This window comes from Oreochromis aureus, linkage group 23, assembly GCF_013358895.1.
Source record: "Oreochromis aureus strain Israel breed Guangdong linkage group 23, ZZ_aureus, whole genome shotgun sequence".
Classification (NCBI taxonomy): domain Eukaryota; kingdom Metazoa; phylum Chordata; class Actinopteri; order Cichliformes; family Cichlidae; genus Oreochromis; species Oreochromis aureus.
The window spans coordinates 13,614,440-13,640,023 of NC_052963.1; the positions used below are offsets into that span (position 1 = coordinate 13,614,440).

A 25,584-nucleotide genomic window follows, 5' to 3' on the forward strand; every position below is an offset into this window, starting at 1 on the left:
GACTATATTGCTTATATAATAGTAAAAATAACAATAAATTGCCTTTGGAAGACCTGAGGAAACATGTTAACTGTAGAAGTTTCAGCCCTCACCTTCCTTTTAAACTTCTCCTGTGGCCTGTGCCATAAATTCCTAGGTGCTTCGCCCCCGACCTTTCTCTGTACTCCTAATTTAGTGTACTGGCCCTTTATCACTGCCAATTTTCAAATATGTATAGCAATTTTCCAAATGAGCTTTATAATTTTTATTATCATAAAGCATCCTGGGTATCAAAGTATCAATTTCAACACATCATGAAAGCAACATTACTGTAGAGAGAAATCAATCAAATGTATCAATTGTTATACACAAGGAGCTGGTGTAATAGCCTGGGCTGGTAGGTCGATATTAAAGGATAATCACTGGAGATTTAGCTGCTGTAATTTATGCTCTGTGATGGAGAAATCCATCATATCATCACTGGACTGTGCCCGACGTGTAATCTTCGCTATTAAAACTTGTGGCACAGTAAGAATGATGTGGGAATCTCTCTCTCTCCACCTGGGACCTCCCTGTTTCTCTCCACCCCTCCTCCAGACCGTCACCTAACTTCCGGCCACTCTCTCTCTCTCTCTCTCTCACCTCTATCAGCCTCACCCCCCTCTCTATGTAGCTCGTCCCAGTTCCCACACACAGAGACACACATTACACCGGTTCAGTGTAAGTGTCATGTAAACGCTCTCCCCCCGGACCCGGACTTTCGCCTCGCTGGATCAGAAACCGCGGTGTGTGCATCCGTTTTGCCTAGCGGCTCCGCCCGGTGTGCGGTGCGGACTGACTGCACACATCTGAGAGTTTTATTGGATTGCCCGACAGCGGCGGGAGAGGACTGGTCTTACCCCCAACGCGGGACAAAGAAAGCGGGGGGAAATTAAGGAAAAAAGGATAAGAGTGGAATAAGAGAGGAGGGAACATGGATAAGTGTCTTTTCGCATTCGCTTTCGGGCTTTTGATGCTCGGTAAGAGACATTTCTTTGCTTGACTATATTGATGGCTAATTAACTCCGATAGATGGCATTCTCTGGTCGCGAGAAGCCAGTGTTGTACTCCGTTTTAAAATCTGACAATTTAATATGTTTCGGTTGTGTACCAGCGAACATCCATTTTAAAACATAATTCAAACCATTTTCTGCATTTTTAACACCACCTATATAATTCGGCATACAGCCAACCCATCAACTATCACTTATTTTTAATGTATTTGTGACTTTGCAACTGGCTCCCGCTGCTAGTGCTGTGGATTTGGATGGAATAAGTTTGGGGGGCAGCAAGCTAGCCTCCTTAAAAAGTTGAAATTTCAGTGAAACAGAAGGGTCGGTTGGTATATTGGGTTAAGCCGAATTGAAAAGTCAATCCAAGAGATTGGAGAAAATAAATGACCGAGTTGTTATCTGAGACGCGGCTGGGTGTGACTGATAGAGTTACGTAAAAATGTATTGTTTTAAATGGAGTTTGTCACGGTAAAAATTTGCACCTACTTCCTCCGTAAAAACATTTTTTTCAGTGTCGGCCTTCTCATACAGGTGTGTTAAGCGAACGTTTTGAAGTCATTCCCACCAGTGATAATTTATTTAGTGTATTTAAAAAAAAATAAAATGTAAACGTGTTATAAATACTTTATTCTATTTAAAAGTAGAGCTTAAGAAAAAAAAAAATAAGGACAAATAAGGAAAAAATTCAAGTTTCGGGTGTTCTTCTGTCTCTCAGTCTCTGTGCTGTTCAGCCTCTCATTAGCCTAGCAAACTGTACTCCCATTAAGACCAATTAGCCAACGTGAGTTGACATGGTCCCATTAGCCTACTGAGAAGTCATGGCCCGGCCATAATGATGAGCTGTATTATTATAATCACATCAGACTGGTCTGAGCCAAAGTGCCAAGCCGGTGTTCGGCTGGTTTTCTCCACAGGGACAAACCAGGGCCTGTTCACTGGCATACCTGGATACTGCAGTTGCCATATGTTTATGAGCATAACCGTGACTGCCACAGGGTTTCTCCAGTATATGTATGTATGTGTGTGTGTGTGTGAGAGAGAGAGTTGGGCACTTGGCTTAAATTAGTGCAGTGTAAGATGATCAGATGCTGCCAGCGCTCATGCTGTGTGTATTCTGACTCCACACAAGGAGAAAGCGACTATAATATGCAAAATACTGTCATGCTTCAGGTAACATAACACCACATAACAGACTATTGATCTGTTTCTGGTTGCAGGGCTTAAAGATCACTTGCTGTGTGACCTCAGGTAGTCCCAACAGAGCCTGATCCCATCTTAGGTTTCCCAAATGTCCCATGTACAGCCATACCCATAAAGAGGAGGAAGCCTCTTAAGTGCAAATCCATCAAAATTAAATCTAGGATAACAGGACAACTGATCCATCTGTTAGTGTTTAATTAACACTCGTCGATGAAAGTTTAGAAAGTCTTAACCCTGACACTGTATGAACCCAGCTCCAGTGTTTCATCCTGGAGCTGGGGATGAGTTCCTCAATCTCCTTGATCTTTGCAAAGTCAACCTCAAAGAGTTTGCAAAGATGTGCTCTGAGTTTTATTGTCTTTTTAAGATGATGTATTACTTTAAGAGAATGTTCAATCAGAGGTCACACATTAAAATCAAAGAAGCACTGCATACATTTATGTGCAAAAGAGAGTTGTCACATGTCACAAAACTAAGTACACCCTTACTGCTTCCCAAAGAATTAGGGAGGTTATGTAACAGCTAGGTGCTGCTAATCAAGTGAATTTGATTAGCCCCCGCCACCCCCCGCCACCCCCCCAATTCCCCCTCAAGATCTACATCTCAGACTCTACAGGCTTAGCTAACATGTTAAATGTTAATGTTCATGACAGCACAATTAGAAGGAAACCAAGCCAAGTATGGCTTGTTTGGAGAAGTTGGTGGGAGAAAGCCTTTTCTCTGTAAAAAGAACATGGCAGAACAGCTTAGGTTTGCAAAGTTTGATCTGAGCGAACTGCAAGACTTCTCAAACAATGTCCTTGAGACATATGAGATGTGGAGATGTTTGACCATAATACACAGCACCACATTTGTTGAAAAGCCAAACACCTCATACCAACTGTCAGCACGATGATTTGGGATTGTTTGCAGCCACGGGCCCCGGGCACATTGCAGTCATTGAGTTGTCCATGGACTTCTCTGTATACCAAAGTCTTCTAGACTTAAATGTGAGGCCATCAGTCTGCAGCAGGAAAGTGATCCAGAGCACAGCAGCAAAGCTACAACAGAATGGCTGGAAAAGAAAAGAATCAAGGTGTTGCGGTGGCCCAGTTAAAATCCAGACTAACTACACCAAAATGCCATGAGGGACCTTAGAGAGCTGTGCATAAAGAAGTACCCAAAAACTGCAATGACCTGAAGCAACATTGAAAAAAAAGACCGTACCAAACTTTGCCCTTAATGAAAACCACTACTTTAAGTTATTATTTTCGAAAAGCTACTAATTCATGGGATCTTATTTTGTTCATAGCAAAGAGTCCCTTTGAAAAAGCTCTTTTTCTCATGATTGTATAATGTACCCTAAATGCTGTCAGTTGTTACCGTGGAGTTCTGCCAGATAATTTATCATGTATTATGTATTTTGTTTTTATCATGCAGAAGATTTTCAGCCCCAGTTTGGTGACCTTTATGCTTATTTAATGACTCTCAGGTCAGGCCAACAGAGATGTTTATAGTGAAGCTCACTGAAAACCAACCAGTTTTTTTAGTACTCGTCTATATAAATCATGGGATTTTCTGAAAGCTGTGGTGAATCAGAAGTTTGAAATAAGAAGAACACCTATAATACCAGACAGTATCTATTATAGTACTGCCCAAACTATAGATTATCTATCGTACTTATTAATATAGCAAGGTTAAATAATCCCATCAAAGCTTTTGCAATCATCGTTTAATGGCAGAAACTGTTGAACCTGATCATGACTCAGGGCCCCCAAACCAGTGCTGTTTGTGGTGACTCATTGCAATGTTTCGACACACAATCATCAATTTAAAGGGGAAAAAATGAAATTAGAGACATGGTGTCACAGTCTGATGCCTTTTTTTATATAGAAAGGGGGATTTTTCTTTTTTTTCTTTTCAGATAAGAAAACTCAGCTGGAACATTAAGGGGTACAAGCTTAAATTGTAAATGGCTGACTCTTGCCACCTGTCTGTTAGCAATAGCATAACTGGCTCTTATGAAGCAGAACTAAGACATCAGCTATAAGACAGAAGAGACGGGTTTCAGGGTTTTTGCTGATAAGATTGACAGTAAGCATCACCTCAACATAACAAGCCAACTGAGCGTCCAGATGGTGATCCAGACGTGCTCGCTCATTCCAACACAGTGACGTAAAAATATCCAGATATCCCTTTTTACAAAATCGTATTTTATTATCAGACCTTGTGGGAATTTTCAGGCTCCGCTGGTTCCAATCTTTTATTTTCACAAGAGACCAGGAGTCATACAGGCTGGAAACTAAGTTTGAAAAACATAAATCTCAACAACGTTTTTCCTCTTGGTGATTAATGGCCCTCATGCTTTTTGACCCTTTTATGTTAATGCACCTTAAAATTAAAAGGGAAGCAAAGTTTTTGGTTGCGTCACGTGATGGTAACTTAGCATTAGTATTAGCTAAGGAAGTAATTTAAAGGGAATTTGGAGGAGATTTGCTTGCTGCTGGTTTCGCCTTGGTGGTGCAGAAAACCTCAGTGAGCCTCAGGTGCTCCTTGTAGTGGATGTTCACTGTTAGCATCACATTGTCATTTGAGACCAACCTGTCAACCATGCACGTCTGATGTGAAGATGGAGACAGATTAAACTGTAGACAGACAGTGAACTGGAACAGTAGGTTTCATATGCTTCTTTCTTCATTGTTCCTTGTTACTTGCAAAGCAGAAAAAAACCCCACACTCAGCAGGCTCACACATGCACTCACACCACCAGGCCAACTGCCAAAAACATAAGAATTGAACAACTCACAAGTATTGATGGCTCATGCAAGCACAGGGCTTTTTCTTGAAGTACTGTGTTGTTTTTTTTTTGTTTTTTTTCCTTCCAGATCCATTTATAGGTTTAAGGGTTTAAAGATAGAAGACATGACTTTTGCTGTAAAAATCCTCCTTTGCTTGCAGACCTCTCGGTATAAAGGTTTTGGTGATGTGTTGATTGGTATAGTAAGACCTAAAAAAAAACAAATTAAACTTCGGGTTGCTTTTGAAGTTACAATATATGTTGCCAAACAACAGTCTGACCAGGTAGGTCCTGATGACGGCTAAAACTAAATAATTTCTGAGACCTGTTCTATGAAGTCTATACAGAACTAATTATTAGATTATTTCCCAAACTGTATGATGATCTGAGTGGTTGTTCTCCTCCATCAGACTTATTTTTAGCAATCTGGCTTCGGACAGAGTGCAAATGCTCTGATTGAGCTGAACAGCCATGACATGACTGCTTCAGTTTCTTGGCCTTCAGGAAAATTCAATGCACAGACACACTTTGCAGTGCTGCTGTTCTCATAGTGCAGTTACTGACAGAACGGATGGTAAAAGCAGCTAATTGAAACCTGGCTTCAATAAACCTAAGTTTAAGAATAAAACAGGATGTTAAACAGACCCCCGTTGCAAACCTTAGCCAATTGAATTGCCGTTCCTCATTATCAGTCCAATATGTTTCCTGTACTGTTTAGTCAGCAGGTATAGACACTCCTCATTGGTTGTCATTGTGTCTTTCTGAATGGAGATAATAGGCTAAGTTCTTCAGATTAAACCAAACAAAAGTCGGAGAATAGCACTAGATGGGAGATGTCAAGGGGGTTTGAAACCCCTGTTTTAGGTTTTGTTTGATTTGCTTTCCACATCCTGTTCACTTAGTTTCAGTAGGCTTAAGCGTCAAAACTGCTTGGTTAAGATTAAGAAAAGATCCTGATTATAAATCAGATTTTACAAAGCACACAGAAAGGCTAGCTGTCTCATTTGTAATTTAGATAGCTTTTGGTTTATCAGTGGTTACAATGGAGGATAACTGAATACTGAGCTTGCTAGTAAGTGAAAGCGGGCGCCTACTGATGATGCGTACAGGACTCATTACAGCTGATAAGGGCGTTTCAGTGAGCTGAACTGAGTGCAACAGGGATTGAAGACCTTTTTCCTACATAAGGTCTCATGAATGATATTTTATTGGAATTTTTAATGGTCCCCACAAATTGATTCTGTTAATCTGGATGAAGCGTTTTTAGTGGGAGAAATGTTTCGTCAGTCATCAAAGTGAGTCATTCAGTCTGGGCTCTTCTGATGAACAGCGCTAACTTCCTGGGATGCTCTTACCTGAATGATTGAGTATGCTACACAGTGTTTTTCATGGTGTTTTCACTGTCTGTAGAGAAGAAGAACACAATTGTGAGCAGGGGCAGCAAGATTGCTTTATATAGCAACTACATAATATGATAGCTTTAGTAGACATGAGTGGTGTAAAAGTGGCGAGACATCTTCAGTGACGTATTGCACTTGCTTTATGGTGATTACACTTTACTACCAGGACAGAGGTACAGGGCGCCACCTTTGTGAACATCCCGTGCCCCGAGGTCTTTTATAGCTTGTAGTATAACTCTGTTGAACAAACCAAGTTGAAATATGATAAGACATCGGTGTGTTTGAGCCGTCTTTAATGCCTGTAACTGTGATGTCTGTATTGTCGTCGTATTGGTCGTATTTGTCTGACACCTGGGACGAAACAAAAATGGAATTTCCAAAAGGAGAGTAAACATTAAATTGACACTGTAGTACAAACAGAGAGAAGGACTAATCTGATTGCATGTTCAGTATCAGCTTTCATATCTGGGTGCCACTTACCAAAAACTACTTACTTTACCATATTAGTATTTACCCTACATTGAAGATAATGTGTGGATGAGTTTGGTGTGGCTCATTAAAACTAGCTTGATGATGCTGGCATTAATTGGAGTGTGGACCGCGCCTCACCGACCAGAAAGCACAGTATCGCATAACTGTACATAGCTCCGTCAGTTCGGCTGTGTTGCTACATGCTCTTACCCAGCTGGAATTCAAGAGTCGAACACTTTGCCTAAGGAGGAATGAAATGCAGATGGTTTGATTTGATACAAGAAGTCTTACAATGTAACCAAACAGCACTAATGATCTGGTACGCAATTGAAGCTAAATTAAAGAGGCGCATATAAGTCTCAGCCTCTCGCTGTTGTTTTCTTCCTTCTCTGAAATCTGCTGGAGGGCTGTCATAACCAGCGGTTGGTGTTCGTGCCAGAGAAAATGATGTGGGTGTGAGCGTGTATAGAAATACATGTGCGTGGAGAGAGTGCAATTCAGGTTTCAGCACCGTCATCGTCAATAACGTCAGTTCTTCACTCAAGTTCCAACAAGACCTGTATCTGTGCCTCGGTCTCTGTTTTGTTTGTCTTTAAAAAGGCAACTTCAATTGGTAAAATCCTTCTTCTTTAACACAGTAGAGTTTGTTAATTGGTTGTCAGACTTGTAGCTTGCTCTTAAACATTTTTCTTGCTGAATTTATGCGAATACGGCGTATTCTTCATGTAAATTCTATTGCTTCACATAAGGGTGAATATTCTTTCATCTCAGAGGTTTTGGATTCCAACTCAGCCTCCAAATATTATTTTTTTCCTGTTATAAACTTTTAATCTTTTAAAATGTTTTCTCTCTCCTTCAAGGTGGATGCTCAGCCCGTGTGGTGACGGTGCCTCCTGGTCCATTAATCCGGGTGGAGGGCCAGCCAGTCTCCATCAGATGTGATGTTAAAGAATACACAGGACCTAGCGAGCAGGTCATTTTTCCAACACACACACACACACACACACACACACACACACACACCAGTCTTGAAGCTTTTTCTGACAGATGGGTTACACTTTGAAATGATGCAAATGTCAGTTTTCTTCCACTTGCAGTGGTTTCTTCTGCATGAATATAGTTAATGAGCTGTATTTTTTTTTTTGTTAGTTTTTTTTTATTAATTAAATGTACTCCTCCACCCCCAAAATAACTGAATATTGTAAGCTTTTAGCAAACATGGCTCAAAAAAGGGTAAATAATGGATTTTTGGTCAGGCTATTTTTAGCCAAGGATTGATACATAAATTATTGTGCAAAAGTCTTTAAATGTTCCTGGGATAATAGGTGTGGCACTTAACTGAAACATGTGGAAACTTGCATAAAAATACAGTATATAACAAAAAACAGAGTTTGAATAATTCTAACAAGCTTTAAAGTCAATGCTTGGTGTGACATACTGGTCATTGTTACGTAGCTTCGTTAAAAAAAAAACAAACCCTGTTTCCTAAAGTAGTCAGGTACAAGAACTGGACTTTCACCTTGATTAGCCCAGTGTCCAAGGGTGTTAGCCAGTGTTTCTTTTCAAACACTTTCCGAAAGCCTGGAGAACTATTATTACAAAAACACTTACAAAAAATACATGAATATAAAGAAAACAGGGGTGACTCAAGAATTTGGCAGAGTGCTGTTTCTGTTTCTTTGAGAAGAATGCCGTATACGAGACTGACCCAAGGCTGTGTTGAGAAATTTAAATGAATATGTCAAATCCAGTGAATATTTGTGCAGCCGATTAGCCTTGCTCGTGAACACAGCTAAGAATTCATATTTAAATACTTTAACTTTAAATCCAGTATCATAAGCATAAAAATCAATCTTACGTAGGTCCGCTGAAAGATGGTTGGTCATCTGTGTAAATCTGCCCGTCTGTTTTCAAATATCTTTTCCTCCGAGTTGTTGGTTTAGCCTAGAATTGAAATAGTTGATCCTCTGGAGAGTATGAATATTTAGTGTATTACTTGTGGCCACTAGGTTATTAATTGAACCGAATATTCTGTTTATTTGCAGCTGCTAATAGCACTGTCACTAAGGGTCAGATTTCTTCCTCTGAGGTTCTTGAATATACAGTAAAAAGTGAATGGAAGGATACTTTTAAGGCACTTTGTAGTGGAATTCAAAGTCTCTTACATTATTGGCTCACAGGCCACTAATGACTGTACTCCCATTAAGCTGAATATTATTTTGGTTGGTGACCCCACTGCTCTGGCCCAGTGTTTCTAATTTACTCCGCCTATATTTATGTGTCTGCGTTCACTTAACACTCGGATTGTTTTTATCCCTCCTCTGCAGGATTTTGAATGGAATATGTTAAAGGACGCGAAAGGGCCGAAGACAAAGATAATCTCCTCTTTCGACTCTCGCTACTCCGACCAGTCTTACAGCAAGCGCGTGGCGTCTGGCGACATTTCAGTGGTGCGTCTCCAAGACAACGAGGTGGAGCTGAAGATTGCTGAGGTGAAGTTGACGGATGCTGGCTTCTACGAGTGTCAAACACCGAGCACCGACTACGTCATCAGTGGAAATTATATGGCTCAGGTCCAACTCACTGGTATGAAAGTGTGTGTGCGTACTCGCGTGCCTTCGTGTGTCCGTGTGTGTGTGTGTGTGTGTGTGTGTGTGTTTGCCAAGTTTGTCCTTTCATTATTAAATAGGTGTAAATCCTATTTTACAGGCTTTCCATCCAGTCAAATTAAATAGCAGCATTTTTATGGAAAATTAGCTGTGGTAATTTATTATATGATACAAAGCTTCTGATGCAGAGTAGCTGTGTTTTTACTTTGTGTTTGAGGCTATTTGGTTATGCTGGTCCATTTAACAGCTATCCCCACAACTTACTAATGCTCTGCTGACCATGGATGTGTCCTCTTGCACATGAACACCCCTGCTGGTTTCAGACAATCACTGGCTTATAATTTAGTTTTCGCATAGACATGCATACCTCGACACAGCGTCACATTCGTGGGGAGCAGATGTCAGGTGGGAGTACTTGGCTTGTGTCAAATGAGGACCAGGGAGGCACGGATTTGGATGAAGAATATCAATGCCACGGTGTAGGAGAAATGTGTAGTTACATGGTTTATTTCGCTTATAATGTTTGTAATAGCTGCTGTAATTGTCCTTAATGAGATCTGGAAGGGGAAGCGCACCTGCTGCCAGACAATATTCACCTTGGAAAAAGTTAAAAATGGTTTATAAATTTGGCCACGGGTCTGTTTGTCAGAGGGAGTTAGGTGATTGCTTCATAATTAAAGACTGATTAAGATGGATTCATATTAGGGCTGCTCGATTATGGCAAAAATGATAATCACGATTATTTTCACTGAAATTGAGATCTCGATTATTTGACGATATTTATTTAACAATAACAATGTATTGAATAATGGCTTTAAAGATGTCAAAAAATAATATAAAATAGTGTGCAAATACTGATAACAGTGCAAATGTTTGCAATATAAAAAAATAAATGAAAAATGTAAACATCTATGTTTAGTGAACTTCAAAATACTGCATAATACTGGTTGTTCACTGTGTTAATTGAGCAGTGGTCTTTGGCGAGGAAAAACGTTACCGCGTTTGTTATCTCCTTGTGTCTCTGGGAGCTGGTGGGATATTTAGTCGCGTTGTACAGGGTAGCGTGAATGGAGGTCTGTGAGGATGAAGCAGGTGTTGTCAAGAGTTTTTCTCTATGTTCCTTCACTGTTTGATCGTATGTCACTTTGTGAGCGGTCTTCAAATGATTGAATAAATTTGTAGTGTTGCTCTGTGGTGCAGCTACGACACCGTAGCAAAGTTTACACACTATGTCTACTTGATCCACGTCTGACTCCTTACACCTGCATTGAGTTGCTGCCATGTGATTGGCTGATCAGATATTTGCATTAATGAGTATTTGAACAGATCTACCTAATGAAGTTTTATATTTATGATGAAAATGCTTTGCTGGTTCATACCTATGAAGTTACAGTATATCTGCAAAGCCTTAAAAGATTTTTTTTTACCATAGTAAACTTCAAAACAGACTTTATTATATGATACAGTTTTTAAAAAGGATAACAATTGACTTCAGCATAATATAAAATAATGTGTATTCACGATACCTGATTTTTAGCACTATGTATGCATTGGTCAACTTTCAGATCTATGAAGTTCAGCTAAGTTATCTATGTTTTCATTTTTAGTTTCCATTTGTATTTAGATAGGCTGATGCACGGCCGATTCTCTGATGTGTATCTGTTTCTACCTGTGCTGATGCTAGCATGACTAAAGCTGATCAAGCAGCAGTAAATATGTGAAGCAAGGCTGAAGGATATACTGATAAAATGAAGAGAATCATAAGAATATAACAGCACGAGCACTGCAAATGCAACAAAAACATGTTGACATCAAATGGTATGTTATTTAAAATCTATATGAAATAATGACACGTCTATGTTTTCCAATTTTTTTTTTTTTTTTTTGCATTTATTTATCTTTTCCACAATTGTCTAAATCAGTCTGTCTGTGGACTGGTACAGCTGAAAAGCCGACGCAGCCAGTTCCTCTTCTTCTTCTTCTTTGGTTTTTTCTCTGGCACAGTCTTAGCTTCAGTTTGAAGTTCAGCTGGATTGGTAGTTATCATTTTCTGTCTGTCTTCTGTTTGTTGGAAAGAGTCACGTAGAGTAACTGCAGTCTGTGGCAGGGAGTCCTCTTCTTCCTTGTCCTGTTCTTTGGTGTCTTTTTCCACCAGAAGCTCAGATTTTCCATTTGCAGTGTTGGACTTTTGGTCATTTTGCTCCTGTGTGATTTTAATGTAGGACGCTTTGACTTCTTTCAGCTCTTGATAAAGAGTCTCTACTTTCATGTCATGAAGCTCCTTGTTGGAGCAGAGCTGGGATTTAAGCTCACTGATTTCCATGTTCAGTGTCTCCTGGTCCTGCCTATGTTCATCTTCCTGTTCCTTGAGTTGGTTTTGAGCTTCTAGCAGCTGTTGTTGGAGTGTTCCTATTTGCTCTTGTTGAGTCCTGCACTGGCCTTCAAATTCAGCCTCCTTCAGACCTACAGAGTCAGTGTGTGAAGCCTCTGTGGTTTGGTTAGAAGAATCCACACACTGCTCTGTGGTAGGGTCGCTGACGTCTTCATGCAGGACACGGATCATGTCATCCAGCATGACAACTGCTTGGTTGTCCTTTGTTTGAACCTCTGTTTTGCTCTTATCAGGCTTATTATTATCATTAGCCTCCTCCAGTTGCTCTATGAGCTCTTTAATTGTTTCTTCATGCTGTTTTTTGTCGGCAATCATCTGTGCATGAAGTTTGCTCACCTTAGACTGGTAATAAGAAGCCCTCTTATTAGCAGCTACCAGTTTCCAGTAGAGCTCGTTCTGGTGGTTTTGGGAGGCTTGTAGTTGATGCCTGAGAGCAGCGATCTCGCAACATGAATCATACTGGACTCTGCCATGATGGGGTATAAATCTGGGATTGGGCTGATGTTGCCACGTCCCTCCCTTTGGTCCAGGGTTTTGTCCACTGGTGTTTTTCACGTTTGCCTCTGTCTCCATATTCACGTCCTCCTTTGGTTCTGACATAGGGATGGATTCAGGGTTTTCTGACATTTCTTCATTTCTCGGGTTGCTTCCATCAGCCGCGTTGTTCTGGGCTTCCAGAAGAGCCCGAGCATGCGCCCGAGTAATCGGTCGTCTGGGTTCTTCAGCCACTCTTTTCTGTTTTTGCCCCCTTTTTTTCTTGGCTTTCACGTCCACTTCTGTTTGAACTTGTGCCACAGGACGTGTTTCAGGATTTGGTGTTTGGGGTTTTTTGAGGTCAATTTTCGATCTTTGCAAAATTGTTATTTTTGGTCCCACAACCACTTCCATCTGTGCTTCTGCCATTTTATATGCTTCAGCATCTGCGTCTGTGTTTCTTTGCGTCTTCCTTATCTTGGTTTTAACAAACAGATTGTTTTCTAGTTCTGCCATCGAAGAGTCGCTACAGTTGGCTGAATTTCTCCCCTATTTATGGATTTCCAATGACAGAATGTGATGACATCACAGGCTTTGTGCCTTTGATGCTGTGATTGGATAATTCCAAACTAAAACGCCCACAAATTAATTGTAAAAAAGCCTTTTATGTTGAATTAAAACTATAAAAGCTACTCAACCAGAATTGCAGTAAAACATAAAACAAAAGCAAAACACAACTTGTTATAAGTGGTTGTTACAAACAAACCTAACCAAAGGAGAAGACGACTATTTAGTGGAAAAATATTAGACATTCTCACTCATAATAACTGTATAATAATGTAAACTAGGACATGTCGAAAACGTTGATATTTAGTTAAAGGTATTTATTAAAACTATCCAATGAGCAGCATGTTTAACTGAATGTCTGTAGGCACTGGGATCTTGGTGGTTGCCTAGGCGACAGAATGTCAGCTATGTTTTGTTTTTAATTCAGTTTCACTGGTGAAACTAAGAAACAACAGGCTGTAGAGGGAGACTTTAACAGAGCTTTACTAACTCTTACTGTCATATCCAGTGTGGACAAATCTGTATAGATTTATATTAATATATTAATCATTCATTTGAATAATCCAAGGATGCAAAATAAATATCACAGGAGAGTTTATGAGACGAGGTCAAGTTCAGAGACATAAGTTTAGCAGAGGTGAAGCCTAGAGGACAGCTGGCAGCTACACCCATGTATGACAGCACCCACCTGTCACAAACAGCAGCCTCTCCATGCCTGACTCTGCATAATTGTCAGCATCCAAGCATTTTAAATGAGTCATCATCCTCAGAAATCATCCTGTGCACAGTTGTTATGAAGAGAAAAATAAACTTTAGAGCTGAAAATCAGATATGAACCGTGTTTATGTTTGCTCTAAAGTTAAACTTTTTACCAAGAGTGGCACAGACTTTTTTGAACAAGTGGTCATTAAAGGAAATGCAGTTAAGCTTGCGTAATTGCAGCTTAAAAGTTCCAGATTTTAGCCGATGTTATTTTATCTAAAAGCCGGCTATTTCAAACCGACTGTATCCTTTGAAGAGCTAATGGCCCCCTAGATCTTTTGTAGACACACCGTTGAAAGAGACACGCTTTCCATTACTCAGATCATCTACTACATTCACAGTGTGAAGATTTAATTTGAACTACTTCCTGACAAAGAAACATGTATTCAGCATTTTCCTTTGAATTTAATTGGGTTTCTCTTTTTCTAGTTGGCAATTAAAGCTGTACTCTCCGCATTGGTTTAATCTGGTGTTTACCCGTACCCAACCCGTCCTTCTCAGGACAAATCTTTCCTCCAGAAAGGATTTCTTTTGTTTTTTATAAGTGGTAATTTGAGGAAGATTTTACCTGAGCAAGTTTTAAGAAATGAACTCACAAAGAGCGTTGTCTGACAGCAGGTTAGTTAGCTCCATAATGCACCATCATGTTCAGCTGCTCTCTGCTTCCCAGCACGGCTCCCCAGACACCTTGTTAAATTTAGACCTGAATTAACTAGGCAGCGCTGTTTGTGAGCGAGAGATTGTCGTGTATATGTAGAGCATATGTATCAGTGAGCGCTTCGTTTTGCAGCACGTAAAGGACAACATATTTCTGACCGAGACGGTCTTTAACGCAGATGATGAGCTAGATTTATACCATTTGAGTCATATTTGTGCCACATTTCTTACACACACACACAAACGTGCGCTGCCTCTTTCAGCCCACTGAGGCTGATTGGTTATGTAAGAAACAAGTGAAGTACAGGTCGCTGAGGGTTTGAGAACTCCTTTCAGGCTAATTTTAATTGATAGAGCAAAACGCAGATTATTTGCACTGCCTTTGTCATCTGCCACAGACAGCACTGCAGCACAGCAGCATTAGCAGGCCTGCAGGCTACTCTGACCTCCGCTGCCAGGTGTGACTGGTGTCTGTTGCAGTCCTGTTTATGTCCACGGTTTAAGAATGCCTCAAGGATTCAAACAAGTGCTTGAAATCCTGCAATAAGCACAGTTATTCCTATGGATAGAATGTTGTGTAACGAACAGAGACATCATGATGCAAATCTCCCAAGGTCACACAAAGGACCAAAGCATGAGAGGAGGAGTTCTGTTGATGCCGAATCGACAAAACATGAGCGACACCCATGCATATCTGCTGTATGTATGGAATATATTCGCAGTAGTGAGAATGCAACGAAGGCGGAAAATCTCCCGTTGTGTGCTACGTGTGAGAGAGGACAACTTTTCTAGACACTGTCAAGAAATATGTAATTAACCTTTAGAAACAATCATCTGAGTTTATTTCATGCACATACAAGCTGAAATGTGATTATTATGATTGAGACTAGAATCCCAAACCTCTGCTAGAGATCTATTTTGATTTATTTATGTTATACATGCAGGTGTTGGTATGTCCTTCACTTAAATATTGGCTTCATATCCTGCTCTCTTCCATCAATACTTGTGCAGACGTATGCCCTGAGTTTAAAATTTGTAGAGACTCATACATGACAGGAATTGAAACCAGGCAAAAAAAGGGTACAAAAATTCTTCTAAACACAGATAACATCATAAATTATTGTTACCTCTCAACAGATTCTGTCCATATTTAATGTGTTTGCTCACACTTTCCAGTGAACATGTTTATTAGAGGTGGGAAACCTCATCATACGATATTATCACAATATAAATTTATTGGTTTTCTTAAGTTTTGTGATATTCTGAGTATTGCAGTAACATAATGTCACTAAAATTAATTTTTTTTTAACTGCAGATTAAGTCCTCAGACTTTGTCAATAACTTAATTTTATTGGATAAAACGGATATCTTACGTCAGTTATCTTTTTGATGCAAAATGAAATTTTGAGCATACAATCACTGTCACTAAAAGCTGCTATAAATGTTACTATAAGACAGTCAGTCTGATATCAGTCTGTGATTGAATGGGGTCAAGTTGGCAATTAAAAGCACTGCTTCTGATAATACAGAAATTAACTGTGAAAAATCACATATCTGTTGCTCTCTACATAGAACGAAATTTACATTTGACTATTACAACGTTCTCAGCATCCTTCTGGTCCTATAGGAATATAATTAATCGCTCGTTAATCGCACAGAACAGTATTCACGAAGACAGTCAAGCCTGCTACAACACTTGTAAGTGCACAGTAGTAATTATTGTTAATGATTTATTCATTGGAAAGTGATCGAATTTTAATAAAGAGCCGGGACGTTTTCACTCGCGGGACAATAGACGGTTGAAGCAGCGCTGTGCATCGTTTGTACACTATAAAGTTGTCTACACCCGGACGTGTTGACACATTGTTTTTAAGTTTGCGTCTGAAGTTGGAGTGAACTTTTTATTCCTAAATGCTTACAAAGCAGTCTTTCCCACAGGATGTAAACGTGGCATTTCTCTAATTCCCATAATGCATAGCCACGTACTTCTCATTCCCGGCCATCTGCCGCTTCTTGGATTCATTTGTAGCGCGACTAGAGCTGGCTTCCAAAATACACGGTTTATCATTTATCTAAAACATTTCAGTGATAAATCTCAGAGTTTGGAGCTACTGTTGCTTTAAAGTGTTAGGAATGATAATGTGTGCGACAGAGTTGCACACAAACACACACAGAACACGGATTTCTTTCTTTCTTCTTTTTTTTTCCCCCTTTAATATACAAAAGATTCAAATGACTTGATTGCGATGATAAAACAGAGCCTGTAATTTTTGCTTAGCAGACACGCCAACCCCACCCTGATATTGCCTCTCAGCTTTGTTATTAACCCCCCGTGTCTTCGCTGCATCTCAGCATCTGTCTTTCCCCGCACTCTTCCCGTTGCGAGGAGCAGAGGTAAAAACTTATTTTCATAGCTCTCGCCGTGCATGCATTTAAAAGCAAAGCCATGCTCCCATCAGGAAATCCAGGAGTTATAGGCCTTTCACTTTATTTTATTTTTTTCTCTCCAGCAGTGACTCATCATCCTCCTTCGTGTGTCATAACAAGAAAGGAATGAGCGGTGAAAGCTGCTCTGTAAAAACCTTCTGGATGACACGTTTAGTTTCATTTTTAATACGTAAACGAGCCCGAGATGAAAGAGTGGAGGTGACACTGGTTGCGTGAGAATGTTGAGAGTTTATTTGGTTAAGACGGTGACCTTCAGAAGCACTCCTCTGGGCGTGTTGGGGGTTTTTTGCAGCTTTATCTGCGTCTGTTTGTTGGAGCGCTCCTTCAACCAATGACCTTGGCGCGAGTGTATGCGAAATATTATGTTGGATTACATGAATCACTAGGAGTTTACACTAGCCCTGCTTTTGCCTTTTAGTTTAAGCCGGACGACCTGACAGACGGGCCACTTTGAGGCGTGGTAAACACAGGTGTGACACTGAAGTAGGAGGTGTGATCATTAGTTAAGATTTCTGTAACTCCACCCAATAAATAGCTGCTAAATGTCGAGTTGTTCATTTCTTATCGTATGCACATGTGCAAACCGCCTAATATCAGGGAAAAGCCTTTGCTTACCTTGAGCTATTATGTCATCGTTTTACCTACAATTTCCAGCTCAAATACGCTGCTTTTTTAAACCTGGGAATTGGTTTAAACAGATCCTCGAAGTAAACAAGACCTTTTCGCTCACAGCAACACACAAATACGCCTCAAGTGATAGCGAAGACGAAGACAAGTGGAGTAAAATGCAGATATGCTGCCGATCAGCTGCCAGGCTCCGTATGAGGAATCGTGTATCTGCTGAATCTGTAGGCAAAGGGAAAGCTGACTGGTGCACAAAGATTTCTGGTTTATGTTTGTTGTCTGGTTGTAGTCCAAGTTTTATTGGCCTGTTGTGTTCAAGCAGGTTTTTGTCACTTGCAGGTAAACCGGGGAGCGCATTGATGGAAATGGGGCTTGTCTTTCCTTAAATGTAATCTTGAAACACTCAGCTATGGTTTGATGATTGGGGGGGAAAAAGGAAAAAAAAAATCTGTTGGGGTTCTTAAACGTATCCTGGCAGCCAGAGCAGAAGGTGTGAAATACAAAAAAGATGTGGGTGAAAAATATTTAACAGAAAGTTAATTCTAAATAAATATCCAATATGTATGTGTGTGTGTGTGTGTGTGTGTGTGTGTGTGTGTGTGTGTGTGTGTGTGTGTGTGTGTGTGTGTGTGTGTGTGTGTGTGTGTGTGTGTGTGTGTGTGTGTGTGTGTGTGTGTGTGTGTGTGTGTGTGTGTGTGTGTGTGTGGAGTCATTTTCAGCGTCTCCCAGTTTCTTGCTGTGTGATTAATTCACTCAAAACATTTTCTGTTTGTTTTTTTTTTACCGTCAGTCATTCCTAACACCCTCAAGGTCTCCCCCAAGACCCCGCCCCCAGTCATCTCAGAGGGAGGTGACCTAACTCTTTCCTGCAACGTCACCCGGGAGCTCATCCACCCCACCTACCTGTCTGTCACCTGGTCGGTGAAGAAGGGGACGACGTCAGAGGAGATTTTGACGTTTGGTCCTGATGGAGATGTGGTCACGGGGTCCAAGTTTGCCCGGCGTTATGCGGACGGAGGCATCCGGTTGGTCCCTGGCAGGAATGGAGTGTTTGAACTGGTGATTTCCAGAATGACGACGTCCGATGAAGGGAATTATGAATGCAACGGGACGGAGTGGACGCACGAAAGTGGAGGAAATTGGATAAAAATCGTGGAGAGTACCAAAGAGATGGGAACCGTGGCAGTTACTCCTACAGGTAAGAGTTGCACTGTTAGTCGCACAGCTAATGCTTTCTTTTGGTTAAATTAACTATAAAAAAACCCCCCTAAAACATGCTTTTGCCAGACAGATGTATTGTATTTCACTGTAGTGGATGCATGCTGCCCCTAGCTGAGCCTAGTTCTGAAGGAGGTCACTTCCTGTTAAAAGGGAGTTTTTCCTTCCCACTGTCGTCAAGTGCTTGCTCATAGTTGGGGTTTTCTCTGTATTATTGGTCTTTTCCTTACATTATAAACCGCCTTGAGGCGGCTGTTGTTGTGCTTTGACGCTGTATAAATAAACAGACTTTGAAATGTGTTATGAAAGATGTCCTGTATCTGTCCTTCTGCCAGTGGAGCTGAATCACTCTGTTAGAGAAGATGCTCTGCTGCCTGTGCAGTAAGTGTTGCAGAGGGCGGTCAGGATTTTACACGATTGTTCGCTGACCTCCTTTCACAGACAGAGACGGCCTTTCTTATTACTTCATTTAGTCTGATTGGCTGATCAGATGGTGCGCAGCATTGTGTTTGTAGGTGGCATGAAAGTGTGAGGTGAACACGAAGGGAGACAGCACAGTTCCCTGTGGAGCTCCAGTGCTGCACAGAGTAATGCATGGGACTGTGGAGATGGTGGATGTGTGTTTACTGACATTTCCTGTAGCTTCTCTCTCTAAACGCTCTCGAGGAATCAAAGGAGGCGATCCTCACCGAGCAGCTGTCTGCAGCATATAGTGTGTCAGATTCAGTCTGTATGCAAACTGCAGCAGGTCAAGACTTGTCTCTGCGTCACCTTCATCACATGTGATGTGAAGGCAACTGGTTAATAACCGTTAAGCTGTGATGGTACAGGAACCAGACGGGACGGTTTCCATAAAACCGATGTGTTCCCCTGTTTCAGGCTGAGGTTGTAAATGTGACTCAGGATCGCTAACAGCTGAGCTCGGGGCTGACACATTCAGGGCCTGCAGCCTTGCTCTGGTGGATTTTCTCCAGCTGTCTCCTAACCTGGCCAAAAGTCACAGAAAAGCCGGATTGTGCTTCTAAGATGTAAACCCCACCCTTCCTCAGACCTTTGAGAGCGTTTCTTCAGCTTCGTCATTGCTGTGTGCCTCTCAGTATTTCCCACTACACTGTTCACGCATCCATCCGTACACCCTCACTGCTAATAATACCAACGTTCACACTTCGTGGTTTTCTCTTTTTTGTTTTTCTTACTTTCATAATTTTGTCACATTTAATCATTCCTGGCTTCAGTCTGCATCTCTCTGACTTTGGAGCCAGGCTGTGACAACGTTGGCTCGACTGGGAGTGCGTAATGTTGAGGAGTGATAGATCAAGTGGACGCTAATTTTAACAGCGAGGTTTATTCATACGGATATGATGCTTATCAACATCAGATACAAGAGGAAGGTTTAAAAGATGCGGGTGAGATGAACTGAAATAAAGGACAGGTGGTGAAGCTGGTGGAGGCAGGTTGAATGGTTTAGATGGGACACCAGGGATAGTTAGAGATGGAGGCAGATGATCTTCTGTGGCAGCAGTGAAAACAAGAAGAGGCTTAACTAATGAGATACAGTAACATGTAATTCCACAAGTTTAAAGACTTCAAAATAAGATGTTTCTGGACAACATGGCAAAGACGTGCATTTCTTTGTCTCCAGCACTCCACACAGGCAGCTTGACTGCAAGCGACCCAGGCATACCACGCTAATGCTCGAGCTTATTGCTGTTGACACAGACTTGTGACTCTGACCTGCGTGGTCTGCTTTAATTCACATTACCGAAAAACCATAGAATCATACCTTTGACTTATTTGTTGAGAGGAGTTGTCGGAGAGTAGCAGTTAATTAAAAAAGGGCCACGAAAGTGAACAGTTTATTAGATTTCTTCATGCAGTCTTCTGAAAAAGTGAACATTAAAATCTGAACACCTTTACATGGAACTTGAGCGATTTTCATACAAGTGGTGGGGACTACTACTGTTCAGATGTAAAGATATAATCAATAAGTAAAGCAGGGATGCCAAACATCGTGGGCCACATACAGCTTACTTTGACTTTGAGTGGACTGACCCAGTGAAAATCCCTTTATATCAGTGTAAAGAAGTTTAACTACAAATTTAATCTATGAGATGTTAGAATATAAGAAAAATAAGTGCAGTTTGATAAGTATGTCTCAGGGTTTGTTTGGGGTTTTTTGCATAACAAGGAAATAAGTTAACGAAATCTGTCGCTACAACTCTTTGTCTATAAATTATGAGAAATAAATGTGTGAAGTTAAAGATACAGCTCTGACAGCTCATCGCTGTTATTTAACTGTTTATTACTGATGTAATAAGAATGAATGAGTGGACATCCGACAATCCATCAAGCGGTGCAGCTCCGTAGCTTACCAGAGTCGAACTAAAACATTTTTTGACAGATTGCTGAGCGCTGTGTATCACATAAAATCGGTTCGCGGTCATCAAGCACAACCAGAATTCATACAAAAGGCGCGCAGTCAACTTTTGAGAAGATGAAAGGATTTCAGGCCGTGCATGGCGTTAGCGTGGCTAGCTCGTTAAAACGTTGACACCGTCCAGCCCCACGCACGGGACGATGCGCAGTAACTCATTAACAGAGATTTGCCGTGTCCATCTTGTCGCTGCCTGCAGGTGAAGCGATGGGGGAGGAGGGGCAAGGTCGAGTAACGCTGCGTAAAGACAAAAGTGGACGAAAGAGAGGCAAACTTGCGGCTCCGCAACTATAATTATAACGTAACATAGACTATATCGATATAAAGGATATTGTCACATCTTATATCTCATATAAAAATATATCGATATTTTTAAGAAACTTGATATATCGCCCAGCTCTAGTCTGAAATTTATCCAAAGTGATCCAGTGGCCGGAAGTCTTTGCTCCGGAGACCGATTATGGCCCCCGGGCCTTATGTTTGACGCCTGTGATATAAACACATTATGGGGCTTTATACACTGAGCTGTGTAAAGTCTGATCAGGTTTATCAACTAATTATGGGTAACAATTTTTTTTTTTTTTTTTTTTTTGCTGCATAGAGTTTTATCTTTCTTTAACAGTCCTCGCACCTCTGACGGTGTTTCTGAGGTGAAATGCACGACTCTTAACACTTACAGAGAAATCTGCTTACTTATTAATTACTCAACTCTTTTTTTTTTTTTTTCTTTTTTTTTTTGTCGTCTACTTTTTTCAGCCACAGCGGTTAGTGATTTGTTGCCCGGCCTCAGCTTCGTGCGTTTGTCCTTCCCTCGGACAAAATTTAAATATCTTTTTTGGGATAATTGAAAAGGAAGCTGGCCGGTGGTTATTCAGGCTTCAAAAGATCCTTTGAAAAAAAGCCGAGGGTCATCAGCAGCAGTGCAGTGCGCCGCTTCCACGTGAGTCTGTGCGCACAGGTTCCCTGCACATCCCCAGCAGGGGAGGGATCAGTACATAATCCTCGAATCTGCTTCCTGATTTGGGATAAAAGATATTTAGTATGCATACTTAATGTGCAGATCTGTGAGCTGCTGTTGGATGTTTAACTTTGGTTTTTAACGGCAGTTCGCAGCAGCGGTCGTATCAGGACACAATGCTCAGCAAAGTGTAGAGAGGAGCCCCACGATTCCCTGTGAGCAAGTAGCTTGCGACAATGCCCGGAGTGAAATTGGAAGAAAGTCAAGGATGAGAGGGGCGGGGAGGGAGGGGACATGGGAGAGTTCTCCCTCTGTTGTGTGGCTGTCTTCATTTTAAAGGAATCTCCTCCTCTGTGAACCGCTCGTCTTTTCATTCTCTCTGCCTGCCTCGCTCTCTCCCAGGGGGTTCACGACCCTCATTGGCTGACCATAGAGGCCCCTATGTGCACAGACACACACACTTTCTCTGTCTCTCACGCTCATCGGTGTGGTTGCTCTGGTCACCATATCTTATATCTATCCAGGTTGCCATATCCTCTTAAGTGCTGCACAACACACAGGGGTTTGTAATGAAACCAGTGATGAGCAGCGCACAGACACACACAGACACACAAACAGGTCTCGGTCTCAGGTCCATTGTGTCCCAGTCTCTTTATATTGACTTACTGACTTGAGTAAAGAGGATGAGAAAAGTCAAACAGAGTGAGCTTTGTCTCTTTTGTCCGTTTCCAGACACCATACAGACTGTTTTTTTCTCCCCCATACTGCTGTTTATGTTGTCACTGGAGATGATATTTACAAGCCCGATCCAATCTTTGGGTTTAAAGATACATTTAAAAAAAAAAAAAAAGAAGAAGTAGGCTGACAGCCATTTGTAATTGGCTACCCCCCCCCCCTTTCTTTTTTTTTATTAGTAGACAGACCTGCAGAAAGGTTTCTTCAGCACCTCTGCTTAACAATGCTGTAGGAGCAATCACATACACCCATGCACTGCTCTAAATGTTTTTCTGTTATCTCATGACTGATATGACGAGGATGTACAGACTGTGCTGTTACATCCTGTTTCATTCCAAACTATAATGGCACTTCCCACTTTCGTTAAGATTAGAATCAGCCAGTTGGCCAATTTGCTTATTCATATAACTGTCATACTAAATGAGTCACAGGTGTAGTGTTTTTGGCTTTGAATGGGACTTTGTGCTTACGTGTGCTGTCACCGCCCAGCTGGTTTGTGTACATAAAGGAAGTGTTTCCCACAGGTTAATTGTATTTGCGGTGGTTTCGGGAACAGGTGGGCGTGCAGACATGGGCACTTTGCTTACTTAAAGGAATAATCAATAATACTATGCGTACTCTGTAAAGAAATAACTGTGCATTAATTAGCTGCCTCTCCAGCGAGTTGCCCTGGCTCACATTACCACCTTGACGTGCAGTTGCAGACGGTCGTTGTTCTGCCCTGCAGCATCGACGAACTCAGTGTAGTGACACATGAAAGCAGATCTTCACAAATTAGTCATCCAGCTGTTGGATGAAAACTAGTCGATCAATCGCATCATTGATCTATGAAAAAACAAGGCTACCTAAGTAGATGTGTGGATGTAGATGTAGAAAACACCTCATTTAACAAAATCTGTGCCTTTCCCTGTTGTCTCTGACTACCTGTTAACATGAAAATGCTCATTATTCTTCAGTAAATGAAATCTCAATTCATAAAAAGAGTCATGAGATGTGTTTGTTTTGGTTGGTTGGATCAGTGCGAGGACAGAGACTTGAAGCATTTCATTGTCCTCATGCAGCGTTTTCTTAAGATTGATTGACTGATGCCGTGTCTGTCCTCTCAAGGTCGTTCCCTCAACGTGAAGGCCTCACCCTTCTCCTCTCCCTCCTCCACCTCTCTCGTCCTCTCTCCTGGCAACTCGCTGACCCTGATGTGCGGCGTCACCGCCGACAACCTGCCCGCCCTCTCCCTGGAAGTGTCCTGGCTGGCCGACGGCCGTGAAATCATCACCATGGATCGCAGTGGGGTGGTGATCTCAAACACATCCTCCAGCGGAGCGCAAGGAAAAAAGGGGGAGGCGAGCCTGGAGCGAACAGAAGCCGGCGACTACAGGTTGGCGGTGAGGGGGGTGAGCAATGAAAACGGAGGGAACTACACCTGCCGCATCCGAACGTTCATCAATCAAGAAGGACGGAGGTGGTACATGACAGCAGAGAAGACATCCAACCCTGTGACTGTGAAGGTCTCTGAGATCAGTGAGTGTTTTCCACAGTGTTTTTTCTTGTTTGTTGCCACACTATATGTCTCATCTTCATATAAGGTTTCAAATGAATGAGTTGAGCTTAAAGGACCAAATCAGTAATGAGAAGGAAAGATTAAATAATCTTTTTAAAGTGGTCCTATTGTGGTTTCCATTATTGTTACACTGCAAAACTGGTGGTTGTCCATATAAAGCTCCCAGGTACCAAGTTTTTTCTATTCTCGGCTCTGTGTGATGTCAGACAATGTGTATCATCTCTAGCACATGGGTCTGCCCTTGAGTGGAGAAGCCCCACCTACCTTCTGTTTGCCAAGGTCAGCCAATCAGAAGCAACTCAAAGAAGTCCAGACGCTTTTCTTTGCAAACTCCTTTGGCCAATCAGAAGAATGTTTGCAAAAAGCTGGAGAGCGAAGGACAAATAAAGACAAATTATTTTTTTAGTGTAACTCATGCAAACATACTGTGTTAGAGATGAAAGGTAAAAATATGGAGATGGAAATGAACATAGGTCTTCTTTAAGTTCCTCAAATAATTTAATTTATTTGTAATAACAGGCTCTCAGAGGACTGTAAAATGAACTTTACTGGGAAGACTGGGACTTCTTTCTGCTTGTAGCACTGTGTGCGCCTGGGATCAGGATTTCTTTCCAGCACAAAAGCACATTGGTTTAGAGAAGAAAAAGGGGAGACACCCCGTTCTGCTCTGCTGTGAGTGAAGCTGGGAAATGCCACCCTGATGTGCTGCTAAAACAATCAGTAATTTATTGGTTATTTTAAGCGTTTCACTGTCTAAATCCTCTTCTCGTTGAGTGATCTTGTTGGCTGTTTTTTAATTACAGCTTCAGTTCCTATGATGGATTTGAATTGCTTCTGGACGTGTTCTGAGCTATGATGCTTGTTTTGTTTTGGTAGACGGTTTAAATTGTGACACAGCAGATGTCGTGCTCTGTCTGTTGGCTTATTGATTTTTGCATAAAACCAATATTGACTGACTCTTTCTCAACTTTCACCTTATCAGCAAACTTTAAATTTTCCTACTCTCGACAAACAGGAAATGTGTGTGTAATGGCATCTCCTGGGCTGTGGTTGGCTAATTTTTCTTAAAGGAGTAGTTGGGGAAAGTAACAGTAAGAAGCCATGTGCACGTTTCTCATGTATGATTTCATGAGGTGTGGATGTGTAACAGTGGTGCTACAGATGAATCTTGAGTCTCAAGGGGGGGAATCTCTTTAATCCCCTCGTCAGCCTGTCGACTCCTGCTGTGAAGACAATTGATTAGTCATGCCTGTCCTGCTCCGTGTACCTC

General features: G+C 41.4%; 1 protein-coding gene across 1 annotated transcript in view; it reads left to right on the forward strand.

The window, feature by feature from the left end:
* Positions 1-530: 530 nt before the first annotated feature.
* Positions 531-25,584, forward strand: part of si:ch211-132g1.7 (prostaglandin F2 receptor negative regulator) — a 79,532-nt gene continuing 54,478 nt past the window's right edge. The window contains exons 1-5 of the mRNA XM_031746009.2: positions 531-998; positions 7,739-7,851; positions 9,206-9,464; positions 18,202-18,609; positions 23,864-24,274. Of these exons, the coding sequence (XP_031601869.1) occupies positions 953-998; positions 7,739-7,851; positions 9,206-9,464; positions 18,202-18,609; positions 23,864-24,274 (1,237 nt within the window). The 5' untranslated portion in view covers positions 531-952. The remainder of the gene's footprint in view (positions 999-7,738; positions 7,852-9,205; positions 9,465-18,201; positions 18,610-23,863; positions 24,275-25,584) is intronic.